General features: G+C 41.2%; 1 protein-coding gene across 5 annotated transcripts in view; it reads right to left on the bottom strand.

Moving 5' to 3' along the window:
• Window positions 1–2645: 2645 nt before the first annotated feature.
• RUNX2 (RUNX family transcription factor 2) overlaps window positions 2646–21918 on the bottom strand; it is a 220738-nt gene continuing 201465 nt past the window's right edge. For all 5 annotated transcript variants that reach the window (XM_050788257.1, XM_050788256.1, XM_050788259.1 and 2 more), the window contains 2 exons: window positions 8489–8554; window positions 2646–6949 (listed from right to left, as the gene is read on the bottom strand). In XM_050788257.1, coding sequence (XP_050644214.1) covers window positions 6471–6949; window positions 8489–8554 — 545 coding nt within the window. In that variant the 3' untranslated portion in view covers window positions 2646–6470. The remainder of the gene's footprint in view (window positions 6950–8488; window positions 8555–21918) is intronic.

The following is a 21918-nucleotide window of genomic DNA, read 5'->3' as shown; positions in this document are numbered from 1 at the left end:
CCTGATTGAATAGCTACCGCTGAGAAGCCCCTAGGAAGACACAGAGAGGCTTCTCAGGGTCCACAGGAATGGTGGTGAGGAAGGAAAGATTCCCTTGCCTTTGCTCAGAACCCACAGTTTAAATCAAGAGTATCAACTCTCCACATACTGGTTCCTACCTGGCCTTTCTTAAGCACCTTTTCCGGGCTGGAGGAGAGAGACAATGGAAGAGCCGAGATGGGTTGGGAGCAATTTGGAGTATACCTGGGATATATCGGCCTAGGGTGCAAGCCTGATTCCCAGTACCAATATCTGGACAGCTCAGGTGTTACGAACTCTTGCATGAAGACGTCCTCTCCAGCCCCACAAAGACTAAGGAGTGAATGCATGAGGGGTTACTTGGGATTTCACAGGTGAGCTGGCCCACACTTGCTACAACTGGAGCAGCTGGTTGAGTTGTCCTCTGCTTCCCCAGAAGAACTTAGAGATGATGACAGTGTTGTCATAAGCATCCTACCTTTTTAGATACCTCCAAATTGTTGCCTCCTAGGACTGGTCTCTAAAATAATTTTCAAATAGGACAGTGAGGCCAATTGATAGGATTGTTATTGTTAACCGGGTAATCTAGGTACAGGTGGTTGCTCATTAAATCAGGCAAGCCAGTACCTCCATTTCTGCAGTGGCTCTTGGCTAGGTCATTATTGTTTACCAACCATTTCCAGAGGGAATAAAAAATTAACTAATAAAGAGCTGTAGGACCTGCTCTCAATGACTGCCAGTGAGGGCTTCTGACATCCTCCCTTGCCTTTCAGACTGTTTTCAAGTCCCATAAATATAAACATGTGGCTCTTCCACTGCGTCTGTAGATAATAACTTCAGGGGGCTTCCTGTTTACATGGCAATACCCATTTCCCAGCCAAATAAACTCTGTGACAGAGACCTGAGGTGTTTATTGGGCCAGTCCCGGCTGGGATTGAGTTAACAGGAAACACCCACTCTTGCAGAAATGCCTGATGATTAAATATTTGGGGGATAGGGGACACCAGGGGTCAAAAACACTGCAGAAATTGCTTTCTTCTTCCGCCTGTCGTTTCAGTGAGAAACAGGCCATGATAAATCTGGCCAACCAATCCAGGCTTAACAAAGACCCACAGCTGGGCTGTTCACTGGCTGCACAGCCCATGTTGCAGAGAGGAGTGAAGAAGTGCAGACGAAAAAGCCAACAGCAGCCCTCACAATACATCCAAATCTTGGGGTGCTGTCAGGTGAAGGGATGGAAAAGGCTGATGTGTAGCAATCACTGGGAAGTCCCTCAGCCTCTGCCTGGCTACTCTAATTTAATAAACAATGTATTCTCACATCAGTTCTGTCAATAAAGCCTCTAGCTCAGTGGTTCTCAATCGGTGGTGATCTTGCCACCCAGGGAACATTTGGCAACATCTGGAGACATTTTTGATTGTCATAACTAGGGAAGTGCTACTAACATTTAGTGGGTAGAGGCTAGGAATACTGCTAAACATCCTACAATGCATGGGACAGCATCCCTGACACACACACAAAAAGAATTACCCAGTCTGAAATGTCAATAGTGCCAAGATCTAGCCCAACGCCTTTTCATAAACCAAGAAACTGAGACACAGAGGAGTAAAGGGATTTGCCCTAGACCATCCTGCTGGAGAAAACTGGAGACAGAAAGAACGCCACTGTGACCACTTCCCTTGTGAATGTCCTTTAAAGTCACACAGATGTTTAATTTTTTAAAAAAATAAATAAATCTACATCCTCAGAGTTGCAGACAAGTTCCCTGGCTTAAGCTCACCCAAATGCTTTCAGGACATTTCCTATTCTTGCAATTTAACTATTTCCAAGATTTCTTAGAAAATAGTCCCAAAGGGTTAAGAATGAGCAGATCTTCAAGGTCTCTAACTCTCCCTATGATGTGGGTCAGCTTGGCCACTGGCTGACCTTCTCTGCACCATGATTTCCTGGGTCCTTATTTTAGAATTGTGGTGAGCCCAAGCATTCAGAAAGCACAGGACACAGAGAAAGCAACTTTTCTACCCTAGGCCTTCAACCTTATCGCAAGTGGGGGAACTTACCAAAAATAAACAATGGCCAAGGGGAGAAAAAATCTCCAAACTATAGTTATGTTCACTAGGAGAATTCTTCTGAGGCTATAGCCTGCCAGGCCAAGGTCCATTTTTACTCATCCTTGGGCTTTGGGTGACTTTATTTTTAAGAACCCAAAAGAGATGTGGAAAAGAAAACAGACTAGCCTACGTCTGGGCTGCCTGAGATCTTCTGCTGAGAGCCAGAGGTTCACTTGCGGGCCGTGTTTATGTTCCCAGAGATGAGAATCATGAAGCCATCAAGACTGCATCTATACCCCTGATAGGTCCCACAGTTGGAATAAATGGCCTTACTCAAGGTGAGCACTCCTTCCTTCAGACACAAGCTGGTAAGGAAGTGAGTTCACTGCTAGATTCTTTGCCCACCTCTCTAGGAATAGGACAAAACAAGACACCGTTTACCAAGATTTTTTTTCTTCTCCCCAGTAATATAGCATCTCTTCTCTTAACAAGCCCTGGCAAGTGCCCAGGTGTAAGCAGGAGTAGACATCAGACTAGGGAGAAACCGTGAACAAGAAAAGACCCAAGGTACACACATAACAAAACCAAAAAAGCCATTTTATTGAAAATTAAATTCAAACTTCAAATTAATATTACAATCATGAGAAAAATGCCAAATAATTCAATTTACAGTTGCAACATACAATACAAATAGTCCCTTTGAAGTTAAGAGTAAACTCATCCACAATCATGACCTGTGGCACAAAGCGGAATTTTTACAATATGTGCATGGAAAGCAATTCTTGGGCAATAGCAATTGGAAAAAATAAAAAGGAAAGCTTGTATTTACACAAAATGCTACAAATATTTTTGTTCCACAGAAACCTAAGAATGGTAAAGCATATCCAAAAGAAATGGAATTTTATTCAGAATACCTAAGAAATTATTGTAAGTTATGGTTTTGGCTGATATATTTCAAAGTACTGCATTTAAAAGCAAACAGTTATTTGTAAACATGAAGTAAACAAACATCTAAAAAATTCTCACACAGAAAATATTTTTAAAATGCATTCGTTTTCTAAAAACAACAAATTCAAGGTTTGGAAGAATTATCTTTTATTATTGTTCTTTCAAATACCATAGGTATAATGGTTACTTTTGCTAATGCTTCGTGTTTCCATGTATTAACCTGGAGTCTGGGCAAGTCCCTTTCCTTGGAATGAAGGGAATCCTTAAAGCCGTACACACATCTCCTCCCTTCTGAATTTATCACAGATGGTCCCTAACGGTGTGGACTTCTCTGCTCATTTTGAAAGGGCCCTGGCAGGGGAGAGGTGGTGAGACCATCTAAAGAGCAAACGATAGTTAATCTGTCGAGTTTCTCAGTTCCAGGCTGAATGTTATTCCACTAATCTAAAACCAAAGCTGTGGTACCTGTTCTGGAACTCTGACATGGGTTAAAATTTGTGAGACAACTGAAATGGATAAAAATGTGGCTGCGTTGATCACACTATACATTCCAGCAATGTTTGTGCTACATAGAGAAGCACGCTATTTTAATTCCCAGGCACTAGCACATGGTTCCACAGTAGTAGTAAGACTTTGCTTGGGTCTTGAAATTACAAATCAAACACATGACCCAGTGCAAATTAAGGGTTCAGTAAAAAAAAAAAAAAAAAAAAAAAAAAAAAAAAAAAAAAAAAAAAAAAAAAGAAGAAGAAGAAAAACAAAATTTTAATCCCTAGACCGAAAAAGGGCAGAATTTGTTCTAAGAAATGTGAATTACCCCGATTGGGGTGGTTGGAGTGAGGGTGGAGGGAAGAAGTGCTTGAATTTTTCCCAAGGAAAAAAAGCTTCTAAAGTGTTTCTGGGTTGCTGCCTGCAGCCACTATAGTAACATTTCAACACAAAAGCGTCCCTAAAGTCACTCAGTATGTGTACTGTAAACTTAAAAAAGCCCTTTTAACATTACAAAATAATGTACAAATATAGTACCTTTTTAATTAAATAGGATGCAGCTGGCACTGGCGGTAACATTTTTATGTCAATTAATTAAAATTGAAATGTGTAACCAGACACTGGCTTTTTTAAGTGCTGCTGAAACAAACACATATTTTACACTTACAAATAAATGGACAGTGGTGTGCTTCAAGCTACCACACACAAACAATAAATAGTATCAATTACTACTTCCATCTTACTTAAGTAATAGAAAAGTGGCTTATTTATCTAAGCATACTTGGTATACAGCCTTTAGAAGGCAAAGTGTTTTGTTTTCCCATCCATTTTTATTAGAAGGAGTCAGGATGAATTCCAAGGGAGACTCCCAGGCAGGAAGCACAGGTCCAGCTGCCCCACACGCTGTCCTGCAATGCTGGGTGGCCTAAAAAGGTGGGTTTGAGAAGGACCAGAGAACAAGGGGGCCGTTAGGGGTTGAAGGCAAATCTCTGCTAAATTCTGCTTGGGTGGGTGGAGGATTCCAATGAAGGGACCCTGACTTTTCAGGGAGGACAGCAGGGATTGGCCTGGTGGTGTCATTAGACGATCCTTGTTTAGATTAAGGATTTGCACTTGGAAATCTGCCATGTGACTGCCAGGAGTGGTCAAAGTGCATGCCACAGAAGGGCTCTAGCTCAAATTCGTACACAGTAGTAGACACCAAACTCCACACACCCTTGCCCTCCTTGGCCCTCCATTGTAAGAAATACAAATGTCAAAGGCTGTCTGTAGGTCCCCACGGGCCATATGTCCTCTCAGCTCAGCTACCTGCTGGAACCTGGCTGCGTCTTCAGAGGACCTACTCCCAAAAGACAGTGATGTCATTCTGCTCCTCTAAATGCAAATTCTGTGGAAAGTTGCCAGTGGGGCCTTGGGTAAGGTAGATTGGGCTTCCCCTGATGTGTTGTTTGGTAAGGCTGGTTAGTTAAGAGTCCCTGGTGCAATTTTGCTCTCCTGTACTAGATGTCTCATAATTGATCTTCTATCCACATGTGTGGCTTTAAGCTGACTATGTCTTTGCTATGAAGCCTGGCGATTTAGAGTTTTGCTTAACTATGAAACCACAGAACATTTTTCTGTAGTTCAATGATTTACTTGTGCTTGTCTTTTTAATATGACAAGAGTCATAATTACCCCAAAGAAATTAGAAAACCACATCACTCCAGCATTTCATGCTGATAAAGGGCTAAAGGTTGTTTTATAAATCCCTAATTATTGCTTTAAAAGGCAAAGCTGTGTTAGAGGCATTCAAAGATCTGAAAGAACTAAACATAACATTTCCTTCATACATCACAAAAACAATCTATATCTAAAATGTTTGGAGATGGAAGTATTTTTTAAAATCACATTGTGCCTGGATGAACTGAAATTGCTTAGCAATATTTCAGATATGGCTCTAGACCACTGAAGAAATTTGTTATTTAATAAAGAGCACTTTTAGAGACCGAAGTCAACATATCAATACACTAAGAAATGTTTCAAGGGTCCAAATGTCATTAAATAATTATAAATATATCTTTAAAGTTATATGACCATTCACGTTAGCAAGTTACCTCAGATTTTACACATATTCATAATTTAAAAAAAAAGAAAACAAATAACACATAGCCAAACGCAAACACTATCTATACCAGTATGGCTATAATAATGTATTGCCATTTTCAGTTTTGCATAAAAGGAAAAGGCAGGTTTTAGGGATGGGATTTATTTTTGGTTCAGTGGGGAAAGGGGAGGAGGAGTGTTAAAAAAAAGTAAAATAAAATAATCTATCCTGATCAGTTATTTTTGAAGTCACTTTCTTAGAGCATGGAAAAAAACAAAACAAAACAAAAAAAAACGAACCCAACAGTTCAGATGAGGACCTGCAGCATGTCTGAAAGCAGAAATTGGAAGAGTTATTCTGAATGATGGTACTGTGATGGAAGCGTCCATTCTACCTCATGTCCCTTTAGTGCACCTCAACTGGTTTTGTAAGCTGTCTGCAGAGGGCACTGGTCCATACACAGCTGCCACTGTGAGGGTGTGAGGTTTCAGAGCACAGAGAGGAAGCGGCTTTGCTCTTCTCCCTCCTGAACCTGGAGTCCACCTCTCTGAATTGGCATATGAACAGGTTATTGATGATAACAGACCAAACGACAAAAACAAAAATACCTTTTCCCTTCTTTGTTCCTTTGTAAAAGTACATCTTAAATAGTAAACAATCTGAAGCTCAATTGCGATTGTCTCTCTTGAGCCTTCTGCTTCTCAATATCTACCCTCTTATGGCTGCAAGACCATGACTGAGTGAATGAAAAATCTTCTAAAAAATAGGCACTTTGTAGAGAGCTAATCGATATACATATATATGCACTCTCTCTATATATGTATATATTGATACGTGTGGGATGTGGCCCCCAGATACCACTGGGCCACTGCTGAGGAATTTCAATATGGTCGCCAAACAGATTCATCCATTCTGCCACTAGAATTCAAAACAGTTGGGGAACTGCTGTGGCTTCCATCAGCGTCAACACCATCATTCTGGTTAGGCAAATTTGGATTTAATAGCGTGCTGCCATTCGAGGTGGTGGTGCATGGCGGAAGCATTCTGGAAGGAGACCGGTCTCCCCCCGGCACCATGGGAAACTGATAGGATCCTGACGAAGTGCCATAGTAGAGATATGGAGTGCTGCTGGTCTGGAAGGGTCCACTCTGGCTTTGGGAAGAGCCGGGGTAGGGTGGTGGCAGGTAGGTGTGGTAGTGAGTGGTGGCGGACATACCGAGGGACATGCCTGAGGTGACTGGCGGGGTGTAAGTAAAGGTGGCTGGATAGTGCATTCGTGGGTTGGAGAAGCGGCTCTCAGTGAGGGATGAAATGCTTGGGAACTGCCTGGGGTCTGAAAAAGGGCCCAGTTCTGAAGCACCTAAAAATTATAACAGAAGATGGAGGGAAAAATCTGTAAATATCAATTAAAATAATGATAGAATTGTTACAAGAAAAAAAAAAAAAGAAAACTTTAGCTTTCCCAAAAAGGAACAGCAAGTCACAAACAGACCTTCAAATGCACCAGTCACTTTACAGTCTTTTTTCCCCCACTTTGTAGTCTTAACAGCATTGATTCTTAAATTTTTCACCCCAGAGAATCCCAGAGGGCTTTAAAAACCCACATGTGTGCCAGGTCAGTGTGTAAACCAACCCAACACTCTGATCACGTAGGTTCACTCACCAGACTTTAAGACCAAATCCTCATGGATTTTTTTTCTCTTTTTTGTTTATCGTTGCGCTTTAGATATTTGAAGTGAAATTTTTACTAAGTCAGACAAGTTTATTTTCCTCAACTCAATATAAAGAAATTCCAAAATAATGTCTTATTGTTATTTACTCTTGGCAGGCTCCTTCATCATGAAGGAACATCAAAAAGATAGCCTATCATGTTCCTATCATTTCCTTTAACGCCTTAAAGGAATTTAAAATCTTGTCAGAAGTCTCATCTTAGCAACAGTAAAATCAAACCAGAAACATAACTTCTCTGGGGGTGGACAGGGAGGGTCATAAGCTACTAGATCAGTCGGTTTTGAAAGTGGGAGTTAGGAGGCACAAGGGGGCTTGGTACCTTAGGAATCACTGCATTTCAAGTCTTGATGGGAGACTTGTGACCTGATTTAGGCCAGGTGCTGACAGTAGCGGTTGCGAGAGGCTCACTGCCTAGGGGAGATTGAGGAGGGCACTACCCACCTGTCTCCCAGGCCCCAGCACCACATCCAACAGAACGAGCTTCAAGTCAACTTGAAGCAGTAACCTGAAGGCAAAGATGGTTTTCCCCTAAAACGTGAAGCCCTTCACGTCTAAAGCTAACGGTAGGCCTCCTTAATAGATGTTTCTGGTGCCGAACTTATGAAACCACCGTTATACACCATTTCATGTGGAAATCAGTTTTCTGAAATGCTACAATCTTGTAGTTGTGATCTTTAAAGACTAGGTTTATTATTTTTCTAGAATTGACAGAATTGTGACAAGCCCTTTTCTAATACCAGTACTCTTGTTAAGATATTGATCCCTTCTAAAATATTTTGATTATTCGGATCTCATATATTTGTTTTCCCTACAGCTTTTAGCTATAAAGGAAAGCACTAAACAATTCTTGAGGACTTTAATGAATGGGTATTTCTTCACCTCATTTTTATTCAGACCTTGTTCTCGGATATTACAATGTTTATTAAGGGAATAATCCAAACACTTTTCTTTAAGGGTGCTGACTGAAGGTTGTTAATTTTTGTTAAAATGCACACTGCTTATAATCTTTATAAAATGCAAGGGTTAAGTGCCATGATGTGCATTTGTAATATAAAGTGACTCGTTAAAAGCAACATATAGTTAACAAAATTTACAAATCGGACAGTAACAACCAGACAGCCCAACCCAGCCCAGCCCTGCCCAGCCCAGCAATTGTTAAAAGTCTCACCTGCCTGGCTCTTCTTACTGAGAGTGGAAGGCCAGAGGCAGAAGTCAGAGGTGGCAGTGTCATCATCTGTAAAATGAGGGGGATGAGCTCTAAGTTCCCTTCCAGCTCTAATGTTCTATGACCATGAATTCCAAGAGAGAAGGAGAAGCAACAGCCTTAGGGGAGGGGTAGACAGAGAGGTTCCCATGCCTCATTAGTATTTTTCCAGAATCTGCAGGCCCATAAGCAGAGGGTAAAAGCTAGGGAGCAGCTTCTAAGGCCAGAAGCAAACACTTTCAAGATGAAGAACCAAAACTGACATAGCCCAGGCAGTCACTCTCTGCTTTTTATAAATTCTTCCATCCTCAACTAGCCTCTACCTATTCCTCCCCAAAACGAAATTCTGACAAGCTTAAGTTTAAAAATGTGGAAGCAGTAATTACGACAGAATCAGAAATGGGAGCAGATGCGCCACAACATCTCCCCTGCCCAATGCTTGTGCCCTGCCTCTCGTACAATACAGAGGCCAAATGGAGGCCACAGCTGTTCCTCAGGCAGCCTCTGCATTGCAGGGCATCCAGGTGACCTTGAGCTGGCAGAACTAATAGCGATGGGCAGGTCACTTCTGTATGCATTAAGTTCAATAGTTAGATCATATAAGAAAAACCAGAATAATGTGAACAGTGTGTATCAGAAAGAAGTCGTACTTAAAACTCCAATGTGTGCCCCCTGCAGAAGCATGGAGTTCACACAGATAGACACGTTAATGTAAAAACTGCTTCTCAGGTGTATTTGTACTTAAAATACACTGTAGTAATAATTACAATTCCGTATGGTTTCACTTATTTTGATGCAGAAACCTTATTAAAACTCTTTATGTGGGGCCCTGGCAGTAAACTCCAATATGGTTTTGAATTTACTCCTCCCCTCTCCTTCCTCTCAATTTTACCTGATACATTTTGCTGATGTTTTTATTGCCCATCACACACCAGGATCACTGTACCTTTTTGGTTTATAGATGCTAGCTAACACAAATTGACATTCGTTTTTCAATTAATGAGCTCTGGTTATGGTTTATAGAAAACAATGCAACAAATTTCCGCTAGGTTTACAGTATTTTAACCAATCACTTCTAGGCATTTGAGTCTTAATGTCTTGAGAATGGACTCTTTCTTGACAAAGAGCGCTAATGTTGACTTGAAAGGGATTATAGGATGATTTTTCAACTTACAAACAATAGAATTTTCTGGAATTTGTTTAGTCATTTTATGTTACCAAGAAATGTTCCTGAAACATGTTGCAACATGTTCTGTAGGAAGAAATAGCAGCAATTTGCTCTAGTACCACATGAGATCCCTTATAAAATAATCACAATAGGGTGGTGGCAGAAACATTAAACTTCAAGACTATAAACTCCTTCCTAATCTTCAATTTTTAAAATAACAATTGTTACAGAAGCAAATAATAGCATTAAATTTTCTTTCATTGAATAAGGTTGTATCTTTGCTTCTAATCTCTGTTTTGTGTATGAACTCAGGTTTTCTTCTAGAACCCCTTCTTGGGCTCTTTTGACATTGTATCCTAAACTAGTCATATCTTGTGTCACCAACCACATTGAAGCCACAAACTTACACACACAGAACTGGATATTACATCAACTAAAGTAAGCAAAATGTAAATCTGACTTATTAAGAGTCCACATTATGAAAGCCTAGAGTTCTAAAAGTAGTGCAACCCCAATCTGATTTTATAAATATAAAACCAAAGCTCAGCCACTCCCCCAGTGATATGCCTGGTACCCTCAGAGCTCCCAAGAGCCCGTTTAAAACTCCTGACTACAACTTACTGGATAGATAAAGGTGGTTTGGAGACATTTTTAAAATAGTAAGGAATAACTTGCACAAATCCATTCTTTTTGCTGTTATCCATGTTATCTCCTCCATATACAAAGTACATTCGGCTAAGAGGCTTTGCTGAACAGTGGAGAAGTTGAGAGTGCTATAGCCAACACTAGATCACTTGGTGCTAAGAGTTTTAAAATGGTATGTGCCTACATCTGGGGGTTCCTGGGGGACTGCCAGGAGTTACTAGAAGCCCAAGATAATCATTGTGCATTTTCCCAATGGGCTGGTTTTACTCAGCTTGGGGAAAATAATACACTATACAATAAACACGAATATGATGTGGAAGAGAATGCAACATTTACATGAATTTTTAGTCAAAGTCAAATAAAAAATCACCTCAACAAAAATTTTGCACTTGTACAGCTTTAGGCTATGCTCCCAGATCCCCTAAGCTACTCAAATATTCCATTATGCTGGTTGAGGAACTCTGATGGAAAAGTCTAAACCCTAATTTACTGCTTAGGTAATGCAAATCTAACCCCTGTTTGACAAATAGGAAGGGTGATATCTAGAGAAAGGAAGCCATTTACTCAATATCACAAAATCACAGCCACAGCTAGACAGACCTCTCTGACTTCTAACAAAGGATATGCGATCTTAGTTACCCTTAAGGAATCTGGTTAACATGATCACAGATCTATCCACACACACACACACACACACACACACACACACACACACACACACACATACCTCTGCTATCTTAGAGGTTGGTTTTCCTAAATGAAAAATACTTAAAATATCTCAAAATACTTACATTGACTCTTCTGCTGCCTAAGTGTTGCCCCAGTGAGAGTTCCTATCTTTGGGATATTATTAACAACTCTTTCAGGCCTTGTTGATCTAATCTGCTAAATAATGGGCAATTAGTTTAGTTGCTCAGGGCAACATGTGAATGAGACCAAGGTCAAGGGTATGATCCCCTTAGGACCTGCTGGCTTCCTACAGATGCATTTCATTCCAAAACTGCTGTCTACACCCCTAGCCAAAGCCAAACAGCTTGCAAACAAATGTAGCTGTCATAAAGAGAGCTGCAAGAACTTTGCTCATTAAAATAGTAACGGTAGTGGCAGCAGCAATTTTTCACAACCTAATATACACAGGGAAGAATATATTAATAAAATTTCCATGGAGTGCAAATAAAAATAAAATCACTAATAAAAGTAAAAACATCTTTCTCCTCCTCCCAAGGTCTATGAGGGAAAAGGAAATAGCCTCTCTTTACCCAGCTAGGTTTCTTGGTCTTCAAGTGGAAAGTGTGTGAAACCAAGATGAGGGGGAATCAAAGAGAATGTCTGATCTCCAATTTTCAGGGCCTGCAATCCTCCACGTGGCATCTTTCACACACTGCTTTCCAATGCTGCTTATCCTGAGTCAGGTTTGGCTCCCACTGAGAGTAGCTGTGGAGGGTAGAGATGTGTCTGATACTTTTTTGCCTCCCCTAACAGTCACACCTGTGTTTGACATTTGGAGGCCTTTACCAAGGCCTTTACTTTAACATACATTTTCTCATTGACTAGGCCCCCAATAAATAATGGTTGGTTGATGGAAAATGGGTAAGGTGATCTCTAGAACGAAAAGAAATTGGAATTTGAGCAAAATAACATACTAGGTACTTGCCATTGGGGCTGTCAGCTGGGAAACCCCATGCCCCATGTCCTCTTGGCCTCTGTGCCGTACATTCACACATCCCTGTGGAGCAGGCAGGTCGGGGCAGAAAAAAAGGAAGGGGAGCCTTGAATCCAGACTGAACATATGTTGGCATATTCAGAGTCCTCTGCCCACTTTATGTGAGGGGATAAAGGTACAGAATGAAAAGCCTTCATACTTCTCAGCAATGAGGTGTTAACTTCAAAGCTTCATTGGGGCCTTTTAAATGGTAGGAGTTATTGCTTCAACAAATCTCAAATAAATCCCAAGAACGTTTTATTAACCCCCTCTCAGAGTTCTTTCTATTGGAACATGTAATACACAAGACCTACGTGGAGCTGCTCTCCCCTGGTAACCAAGAATCTTCTCCCCCTTTTAAATGTTTTGGCTGCCCCCTTACCAACAGCTCTATTATTTAATTTCCTATTTTACTTCTGTTCCAATAGCATTTATTTTCTGTATCACTCTTTTGCACCCTTACTCACTCTCTTACTGAATTATTAGCTGTTTCTTAGTCTGTTTTCTCCAACTATAAAGTCAGCTTTTGATGGCAAAGAATATGTTTTCCTCTCATAGCCCTCTCAGAACCTAGTACATTGTAAGAGGTTAAAATGAAAAAAAAAAAAATGTGGGTGCATGGTTAGATGGATAAATGAATACATAAATTAGTCTAAGGATTGGGAACTCCGTACAATAACTCTGTACAGTTTTAACACAAAAGAAAAAGATATGAAAAGCATTGAGCAATGCTGACATCAAACCTAAAATGTAACTCAAATACACTCCATACTTATAAAACCTTGTAAAACTCTCCTTAAAGAGCATTCAGAGCTATTCCCAAGCATTATCGCATCACTTGACCTCACATTGCAGACAGGAGCCCCCAAAACAGCAGTTGACACTAGTAAACGGATGCCTCTGGTTTGTTACCACTGTTATTTCCTCTTCAGTCCCAGCACCTGTCTTGCCTCCCAGCCAGTATCTGGGTGTAGATCCACACTAGGGAGCCCCGGGGAGACTAGATGAAGGGGAAAGAGGGCCAGGTCAGAAACGCATGGCCTGCTGTTAGGTAAGCATACTCGTCCTTCCCCATGATCCTGGGTTAATTGCTGCCACTAAGATCATAATCTTTGAGTGAGTAGCTTAAAGGAACAGAGAGTGAAACTAGCATCTTGTTTGAATTTTTAGACTAGTATGCAGAAGCAGAAGTCAGAGTCATCAAGAATCGTAGATGAGTTCCATAGATGAATTTTATAGACACGGAAGCCTGCAGGCATGGTAGATCTGAGCGGTAACACGAGACTCCGACACGATTCTCCGTCCCAGCTCCAGCATTCTATTCTACCTCTGCACCCTGACAGAGCATGCAGGGTGCAGAGGAAAACACAGAGGGTCTGCCTTGAGCTTCTTGAGATCTGCATTCTATGAAAACACACATGAAAAGGGAAATTTTTCCACTTACTGCCTTTTTAAGTCACACAGGCAGTAGGGCCTTAAAACAAGAGTGTATTACCCCTTACTCAAGCATAGGCCAGCCACCTTTCAAAAGGCATATCTGAGCAATTCTGTAATGAAGGAGTGAAAAGGAAGGAAGCTATGTGCATATTCAGAGTCCTCTGCCCTATTTCAAAGTCATATCCCACTGCTCCTCAGCATGGCCCCTCTTCCTGGTGGAGTGATATATACTCAGGACACTCAAGGGAGCTTTGCCCATGCTCTCCACAGCACCCATGGCTTTCTCCCTTCTCTCTGTCAGACCAAGGTAAGCAAGCACTGTCTTCAAATCTCACCACTACACAAGGATTTCCTGGGCATACAAATTCTTACCATAACATTTCATTTATCAAACAAACCTTGGACATTTATGTAGAGAAATCTTACTGCTGCACACATTCCTAAGTATTATCATTGGTTTTAGATAAGAATTTTCATTTTCCAACTAAAGAGGAAGCAAATTAAGAGTAAGAACGACATATTCTTCCAGATCCCAGCTAATACATAGTATGGTGCTGAGAAGACAGATGCTTCAAAAAATTTTGCTAAGCAGATGAATTACTACCAAAGTCTCAAGCAGGCAAGCATGACAGAGGTAGAAATGCTATATAAACATTATCCAAAAGTCAAATGTAGACTATATGCAAAATATTACTTTGCATTTTCCACACTGAGGTTCTAAGAGACCAATTTTCTAAATTTCCCGGAATTTCTCCCCTCACACTATAAAATGATCAACTATCCATCACTAACTTAGTTTTACTTTTCATTTCATTAGATGATAATTAGGAAAATGTACCATATATGGAAGACATGCAATGGATCATCCTGATGGAGAAGAAAGCAGCAAAATGAGATTGTGAAATCATTTTAAGATAATGAAATGACCAGCAAACTCCATTCTTTTGCAAAAGAGAGGGAAAGTGTCTCAACTATCCAGTCTAAATATTTGTTTTCTGTGTTGTAATGAATTGTACTTTTCCACTGCACGCTCAGAAATTCTGAAAGAACTAGCTGATCCTAAGGCTAAGAAAGTATGTTATGCTGAAGGAAAAAGAGAGAGAGGAAAAAAAAAAAAAAAAAAACCTGGCAATTTTCAGAAAATTCAGCCATTCCTTAAACCCACCCAAATTTTGAGGATATTGTTGGAAGAATATATTTCCTTTTGTAAAGGGAAAGGGGGCAGGCAGTAGAAGTGTGAGTGAGTGTGTATGCATACAGGGAGGGAGAGCAAGGGAAGGAAGGAGCCAAAGATGGAGGGGGAGAGAAAAGGGAGGAAAAATGAGAGAGATCTTCCTGCTAGGCCTTGATTAAGAACTTTTTAAATCCTAGGAAGGGTGGATAGTCTTTGAAACCAGATCCGCTGCAGGAAGGAGGCCAGCACCCAGGACACCGTGTCTTTCAGAAGGGGCCACCCACGGTGCCGTGGCAGTCATATGACTGCCCTGTCACATCCTGAAGCCATTTCCAGCCCATGCACACGTCTGTGCTCCCATTTAGAGAGGATGGGATATATTGGGAACACATATGGAAACACTTTCAGAGAATCAGTTTCCATGAAATTCATAATGAGCCAAGTGGCTTCAGATGTGGTTGCGTTCCTCCGATTAGCCAGCAAAAAAAAAAAAAAAAAAAAAAAAAAAAAAAGGAAAAAAGGAGGAAAAAAAGGGACAAATCCACCCTTTCAGACCTTATTTCAGTTTCAGAAAAATTAAAAACCACTAATGACTTATGGCTACCAAAACATGGAGAGAAGGAACTAGGAAAAACGAGGGAGAGAGGTTTAGTCTTTCCCTTCTAAAAACAACAGTTTCAATATCGGTAATCTTACCTTAAATCAGAGAGAGGCTTTCCTGCGATGATATCTGCCTAGAGTGGCATAATTAATTTTCTGACATCTTGGCAGGAGGTTGTGCGCATGTGCAAACGAGGGGGTGGGAGGTGGCGGGGAGATGGCGAGCGAGGCAGAGGCTGCAAGACCAACCCTTATTTGATAACATATGTGGTCAATTAAGATTATTTTAAAAATTGCAAACTAAATGATAAATTGTTCCTAAGTAAATCTTTCAAAAAAAAGCCAGAATTCAGACAGGACAGCCTGGTATTTTCCTGTGGCCTGCGCTAGTGGTAACTTGGGCTATATTAAAAGCAGAAATTTATGAACTGGTTGAGATGTTATATATTAGACACCAAAGCCTAACTGATAGGAAGGCATGAAATACAAGAAGTGGACAAATGGAGAAGGATTTTTAAAGAGGGACGTTTAACTGATATTTGTTAAAACATTATTTTTGTATTAAAACAAAAACATACATATTCTAAAATAAAATTCACATACATTCTCAGATAAAACAAGAGACATGAAAATATTCTCCTTAGGGGACTTGGGGTTGTTTTGGGTTATGCCAGAAGATCGGGGAGAGCAGGGGTAGGGAAGGAGCCCTTGAGTTTCCTCTGCCCTTTGAGGCGCTCCCGTGGAAAAATCTGCGCGGCGTTTCCTTCAGGCTTGGTAGCAAGCCTGAAGCCCTGGTGCAGGAATGTTCTGACTTGAAGCTGCTTGATGATGGGCTGGGAACTAGAACCGTCTATTGCTTAATAGACGAGTTAGTTGCTTAGTTCCCTAACCATATGAGTCCTATAAGTGATGGAACAGCCACAGCATCCCATCGTGTTAGCAAAAATTGACTAAAAGAGTGGCTAACCAAACAACTGGGATTCCACGGCTCAGATCTGCAGAAGCACTCGATTGAAGCACTCCCACTGCCATTTTGTCATTAAATCCTCTGTGAGGTAGCAAAGTCACTGGCTGTAGTTTATGAATGGCAAACTTAAACTCAAAAAACCGTGATTTCATCGAAGTTACAGATCAGTACATGGTGGCCCACGACCCGGCCCCAGACTTGTGGGGGCTTTGCTGCCACTGTCTCCCCTAGGGTGCAGGAATTTGGGGTCATTTTCATGTGAATTCTAGCAGCCTGGCCATGGCTACCAGGAAGGCGATGATGAAAAGCGTTCTGACCAATTATCACTGACAGCCCTGGGGATGGAGGTGGAATGGGAGGCAGATGCATTCACTTATTTGCCATGCTTGACCCAGCCCCAGAATTCTGATATTGTCTTTACCACTGGCATTCTGAATGATATGAAGCAAATCACGTTTTATATTCCTTAGTCTCATTGCATGAGACACTTGTAAGCAGGAATTGGTAACAGTACACAGCAAATAGCCAACATTTCCATCCTAAAAGGGCATTCCTCCCTACCCGTACTATTTGAACTCTATAGTAGAGCCAGAGAAGAAGGAAACCGAAAAGATTGGGTCTCCAAGCTAGAAAATACATAAATTGAGAATCAAAATCCTGAAATTCGCGATCAACCCCACACACCTAACTGCAGATCCAGTCAAACTCTTCTGGAAAAAAAAAAAAGAACATAACTGAGAAGAGAGATGCTGGTTGAGGTAGGAAAAGACTATGAAATGAATAATCACCACAAAGTCCACTGTTTTCAGATAGAGTTTGAGAGTTCTAGTCGGACTCTGCTTCTTAAAGTAGGACTCAAGCTCCTCCTTTAAATCTAAAACCTACCCAATCTAAGACTACACCTGTAACCGAGACTAGCACTGGTCCAGGAGAGACGCCAGGGAAAAGGAAGAGTCCACTGCAGGCAGCGGCTGCTTTCAAGTCCAAATCACACAAAACCTGACAAGCTGGGGGCACTATTTAAAAAAAAAAAAAAAAAAATACAATTTCCCAAAATAGATCTCAAAAGGCTTGGTGCCCAGGTGTGGTCCAACAGCCCTGAGGCCATCCTAGGCCTTAAAGCACGTGGCTCAAATTGCCTAATGCCCCTAGACCTAGGACTTGAACCAGATTACTAAGTGCTGTTCAATCTCTATAATTCAGCTCTAAAAGATACAGCTACCCCAGGCCTAACACAATCCCTATTAATCTAGGATCAAAGCCACAGGCTTCAGCCTCAAACTGTATGGTGCAGACCTATGCTTATTTTTGCCCTTTCTCCCTCTACAGTCAGATGCAGCCACTTACCTGTGCCCCAGTGGAGGCCTGGGCTGACCATGCCCCGGGAGGGGTTCCTGCCCCAGGAGGAAATACATAAGGGGCTTCCGGGTTGTGACAGACGCTGGCTTTACATTCGAGGTTCACTTTGTGTGTTGCATCTTCTGCTTGGGTGGTTTATCTGGCTTCCTGAATCTTTATCTTGTTTGACTTTCTGGTTCCTTGAGATTTCCTTGTTCATGTCTGCCTACCTGTTCTGTGACTTCACGTCAGGTTTTTTCACTCAGGTGTGTGTGTGTTTCTAGACTCTGTGTTAAGTGCACACAAACATTTGCAAGAGCAACAATCTTGTCCCAACTTACCTTTCCAGTCTTGTGTCTCATTTTCCTTCTCATGAACTCTACAGTCCAGACATACCAGACCCTCTTCCATCTTCTGTGCTATCCTGCCTTTTCCCACCTTCCTGCCTGGGTTTACATTAGCCCCTTGGCCCTTAGTATCCCCCTAGCCCCCTACCCTATCTCAACTCCTTAAAATTCTAAACAGCTTTTAAAATCGACCTCACAGTCCCCAATTGCTATGAAGCTTCTTCACATATTCTTGCTTTAGCCCACAGTAACCTCTCCTTTCTCTCTGCAGGCAATTAGTTCTTCGTTTGTATCTTTCTTATAAGTTTGCTGGGGGAGCAACAATTGCATGGTCACCTCTACTAGCTTTTTTTTTTTAATTTAACTTTTAAGTTTAAGGGTACATGTGCAGGTTTGTTACACAGATAAACTTGTGACTCAGGGGTTTGTCGTACTGATTATTTCATCGTCCAGGTATTAAGCCTAGTACCCGTTAGTTATTTATCCTGATCCTCTCCATCCTCCCAGCCTCCACCGTCCATATGTGTCCGTGTGTTCTCAACATTCAAGCTCCCACAAATAAGTGAGAACATGCAGCAGCATTTGCTTTTCTGTTCCTGCATTAGTTTGCTAAGGATAATGGCCTCCAGCTCCATCTGTCTTCCTGCAAAGGACATGATCTCGTTCTTTTTTATGGCTGCATTCAACTAGCCTTTAAAAAATGGGAATGCTGTCCTATTTATCTTTAAACACACCATCGCCCCTCTCAGACTTACATACAAAAAGTATTTAAATGTGTGTCTAAGGGAAAAATGATGGCAATAGCAGATTTGACCTAAATCTGCTAACTGCCTTTCCTACTTACTCTACCTGTGTGTACCTGAAAGGGTTCAGGTTAGTTGTGGAGCCACAGCTCCGCCCTGACTACCAGTTAGTTCTGCAGCGAGTCTCTTGCTCTCCTCTGTCCCCTGGCTTGCCCCCTTTACCCTACGAACAAAAACTGTTTCTGAGGTTTTCAGTCCCAGCAAATCATCAGGTCCCACATCAACCTACCTCTCAAAACTCATCATGAAATGATAAGCTAACATCTCAGATTTTGCTTTTTAAGTTTTCACTGTTTTTACATACTTTTGGTTTTACCTTCACCAAGAGCCTGAGAGGTAGGCAGGATAGGCACCGATTGATAAGGAAGCTTCATCAGAGAAAGAAGGCACCGTCTGGAGGACACAGCTCATTAGTGCAGAGCTGAAATGAACGCATTGGGTTTCCAATTTGTGTCCTTTTTTTCCCCCAGTAGAGGTGCCTCATTAGCATCTACTACTTTTCATCCAAAGTATTGAAGACAGGAGGGCTGGGCGTGGTGGCTCAGGCCTGTAATCCCAGCACTTTGGGAGGCCGAGGCAGGCGGATCACGTGAGACCAGGAGTTCGAGACCAGCCTGACCAATATGGTGAAACCCCGTCTCCACTAAAAATACAAAAATTAGCCAGGCGTGGTGGAATGCACCTGTAGTCCCAGCTAATCGGGAGGCTGAGGCATGAGAATCGCTTGAACCAGGGAGGTGGAGGTTGCAGTGAGCCGAGATTGAGCCACTACACTCCAGCCTGGATGACAGAGTGAGACTCTGTCTCAAAAAAAAAAAAAAAAAAAAAAAAAAAAAAAAAAAAAAAAAAGATGGTATTTCTTTAAAAACAGGGCACTTTTCAGTTTATATTTTTAAAGTGATGACTGGTATGCCTTCTCGCATTGGATGTTTATATCCAGTGACATCAGGAACCAAACTACTACCTTTTATTTAACTGAAAAACTGACTTTGCAAAGAATTTCTTTCTCTTTGTTGGTAGGAATTAGCCTAAAACCATGTACAAGAGTCTTCCTGCTATCCTGAGACAATGCTCCTTATGTAACTTCCGAATCCAAATGCAGTGTTGTAGTAACTCGTTCCTCTGACAGTCGCAGCGTTTTTCCACTCAAGCCCTGCACACAGAATTAACTCAAAACTTCTGCAAGGAAAATGTCCCTTTTAGAGTTTGATTTGGCATCAGTTTCAAAGAGCTGTTTGTATATTTTAGAATATGTAGAATTTTCCTTTGATTGAAAACTCTCTTTTAACAATGGACAAGAGATGATTTCTCTTCTGAGTGATTTAAACAAAAACAAACACATCTTAGTTACGTAGAGCCTTGTTCTCAAAGTGGTCTTTCTGAAAGAAATCAAACCCTACAGATTGTTAAGCATTTGGCAAAAGCCTTCAAACAGCCAAAGCCAAATAGCGAAATTTTCCTTGTTGTAGGAGATAAACAAATACTAGAGCAAATTTTTTAAAAAGTAGAACCTCCTTTCACTTTCTACTCTGCTCGATAACATTCCCCTCTCAATACACACACACACACACACACACACACACACACACACACCCCTTCAGAGGGGTTTCATCTTCAATGTTTATTCCTGGTGCTATAGTAATAAACTCGCCACAAATGGACATTTTCAACATCTGTTTGTGGCTGTTCCCAGACGTCTTGTATTTCTTTGGGACATGAAGCCCTCTGTCTCCCAAGTGTAAACAGACACACCTAATTATGTATTAAGGTGTCTGAGAGGAGCTACTTGTTTTGATGACCGTTTAAAAAAAAAAAAAAAAAAAAAAAAAAAGAAGAAGAAGAAGAAGAGCCCGGTCTGCTTAGCTCGCTGTGGGATGTGGGATAAACACACAGTAGTCCAGTAGTAGCTCCTCAAACAGTGGAAGTTCTCTGCCTGCCAAGGACAAAATCCAAGTCCTATTTTTCTCAGCCTGAGAATCATGTCCACTGAGTCCACTCCAGATGTGGACCAAAGGAGTCAATGACTGGGCAGGAGAGACAGTGCTGCCACAGATGCAGGGTCACATCTATTTACTCTTTTCATAAGGACTTAATTTTCGGGTGAAAAGAGGAAAGGTGCAGAGGAGGAAGAGGTCATTGGGGGTTCATTGTTTTTCTTCTTCTTCAGGTCACAATGGCCATGGATAGCAATTTTAATACAATGTCAGTAGCCTATGAGAAATGTAGCAGGAGAAAATAATTCTAGAGTGTTGAACTAGGAACTGGAGATGTGGGTTCTGGTCACAGTGCTGTCCTTGCCTCGCAGGGTGATCACGGTGGAGTCCCTTTCCCTCCCCGACCCACACATTCCTCTTCAGTAAAATGAGGGGCGGGGACGAAATCATCTCTGTGGGTTTCCCGGCTCTAAAATTCTGATCCTGCTACATATTGGACAAGTCTGAGAATTCCAAAAATACCTTCAAAAATTCTACTAGAAATACTGTTCCTGTAAAGAATGGTCCCCATTCATTAAAAAGCAGTACTAGTTTTCAAAATGAGGTAATAAATCTATACATTCAATGTGAAAAAAAAATCCAAGTTTTCTATGTACAAAATGTCAATTCAAAAATTTAGGATCTTTTCTAAAAATTAAAAAAATGTAATTGTTAACAACCGTTCCCAACACAGGCCAAAAGAAAATGGGAACACTACTAGCTTTTTAAGAAAGTCTTTCATCCTTAAATTTAGCAGTAGAGGAAGTTAAAACTAACACTTCAGGCTCACATATTCAATGGGAGATATCATGTGAGTTATTTTTCTTTTTCTCTTCTAGATTATTTAAGCAAACTCTTTGATCTGAATTATCTCAAGTTAAAATAAATGATTTTTTGTATCAAACTTTCCAGCTCTCGCAGGGTAGAATATATTGCGCATAATTTAAGTAGCTTTAAATTTCCTTGTCCCACATATAAAAGAATATATTTTGAGGCTTTTTTTTTAGACAGAATCGCACTCTGTTGCCAGACTGCAGTGCACTGGCACCATCCTGGCTCACCACAACCTCTGTTTCCTGGGTTCAAGCGATTCTCCTGCCTCAGCCTCCCGAGTAGTTGGGACTGCAGGCGCGTACCACCACGCCTGGCTAATTTTTGTATTTTTAGTAGAGACGCAGTTTCACCATGTTGGCCAGGATGGTCTCGATCTCTTGACCTCGTGATCTGCCTGCCTTGGCCT

Source organism: Macaca thibetana, chromosome 4 (genome assembly GCF_024542745.1).
Source record: "Macaca thibetana thibetana isolate TM-01 chromosome 4, ASM2454274v1, whole genome shotgun sequence".
NCBI lineage: Eukaryota > Metazoa > Chordata > Mammalia > Primates > Cercopithecidae > Macaca > Macaca thibetana.
This window is presented reverse-complemented; position numbering and strand designations above follow the sequence as displayed.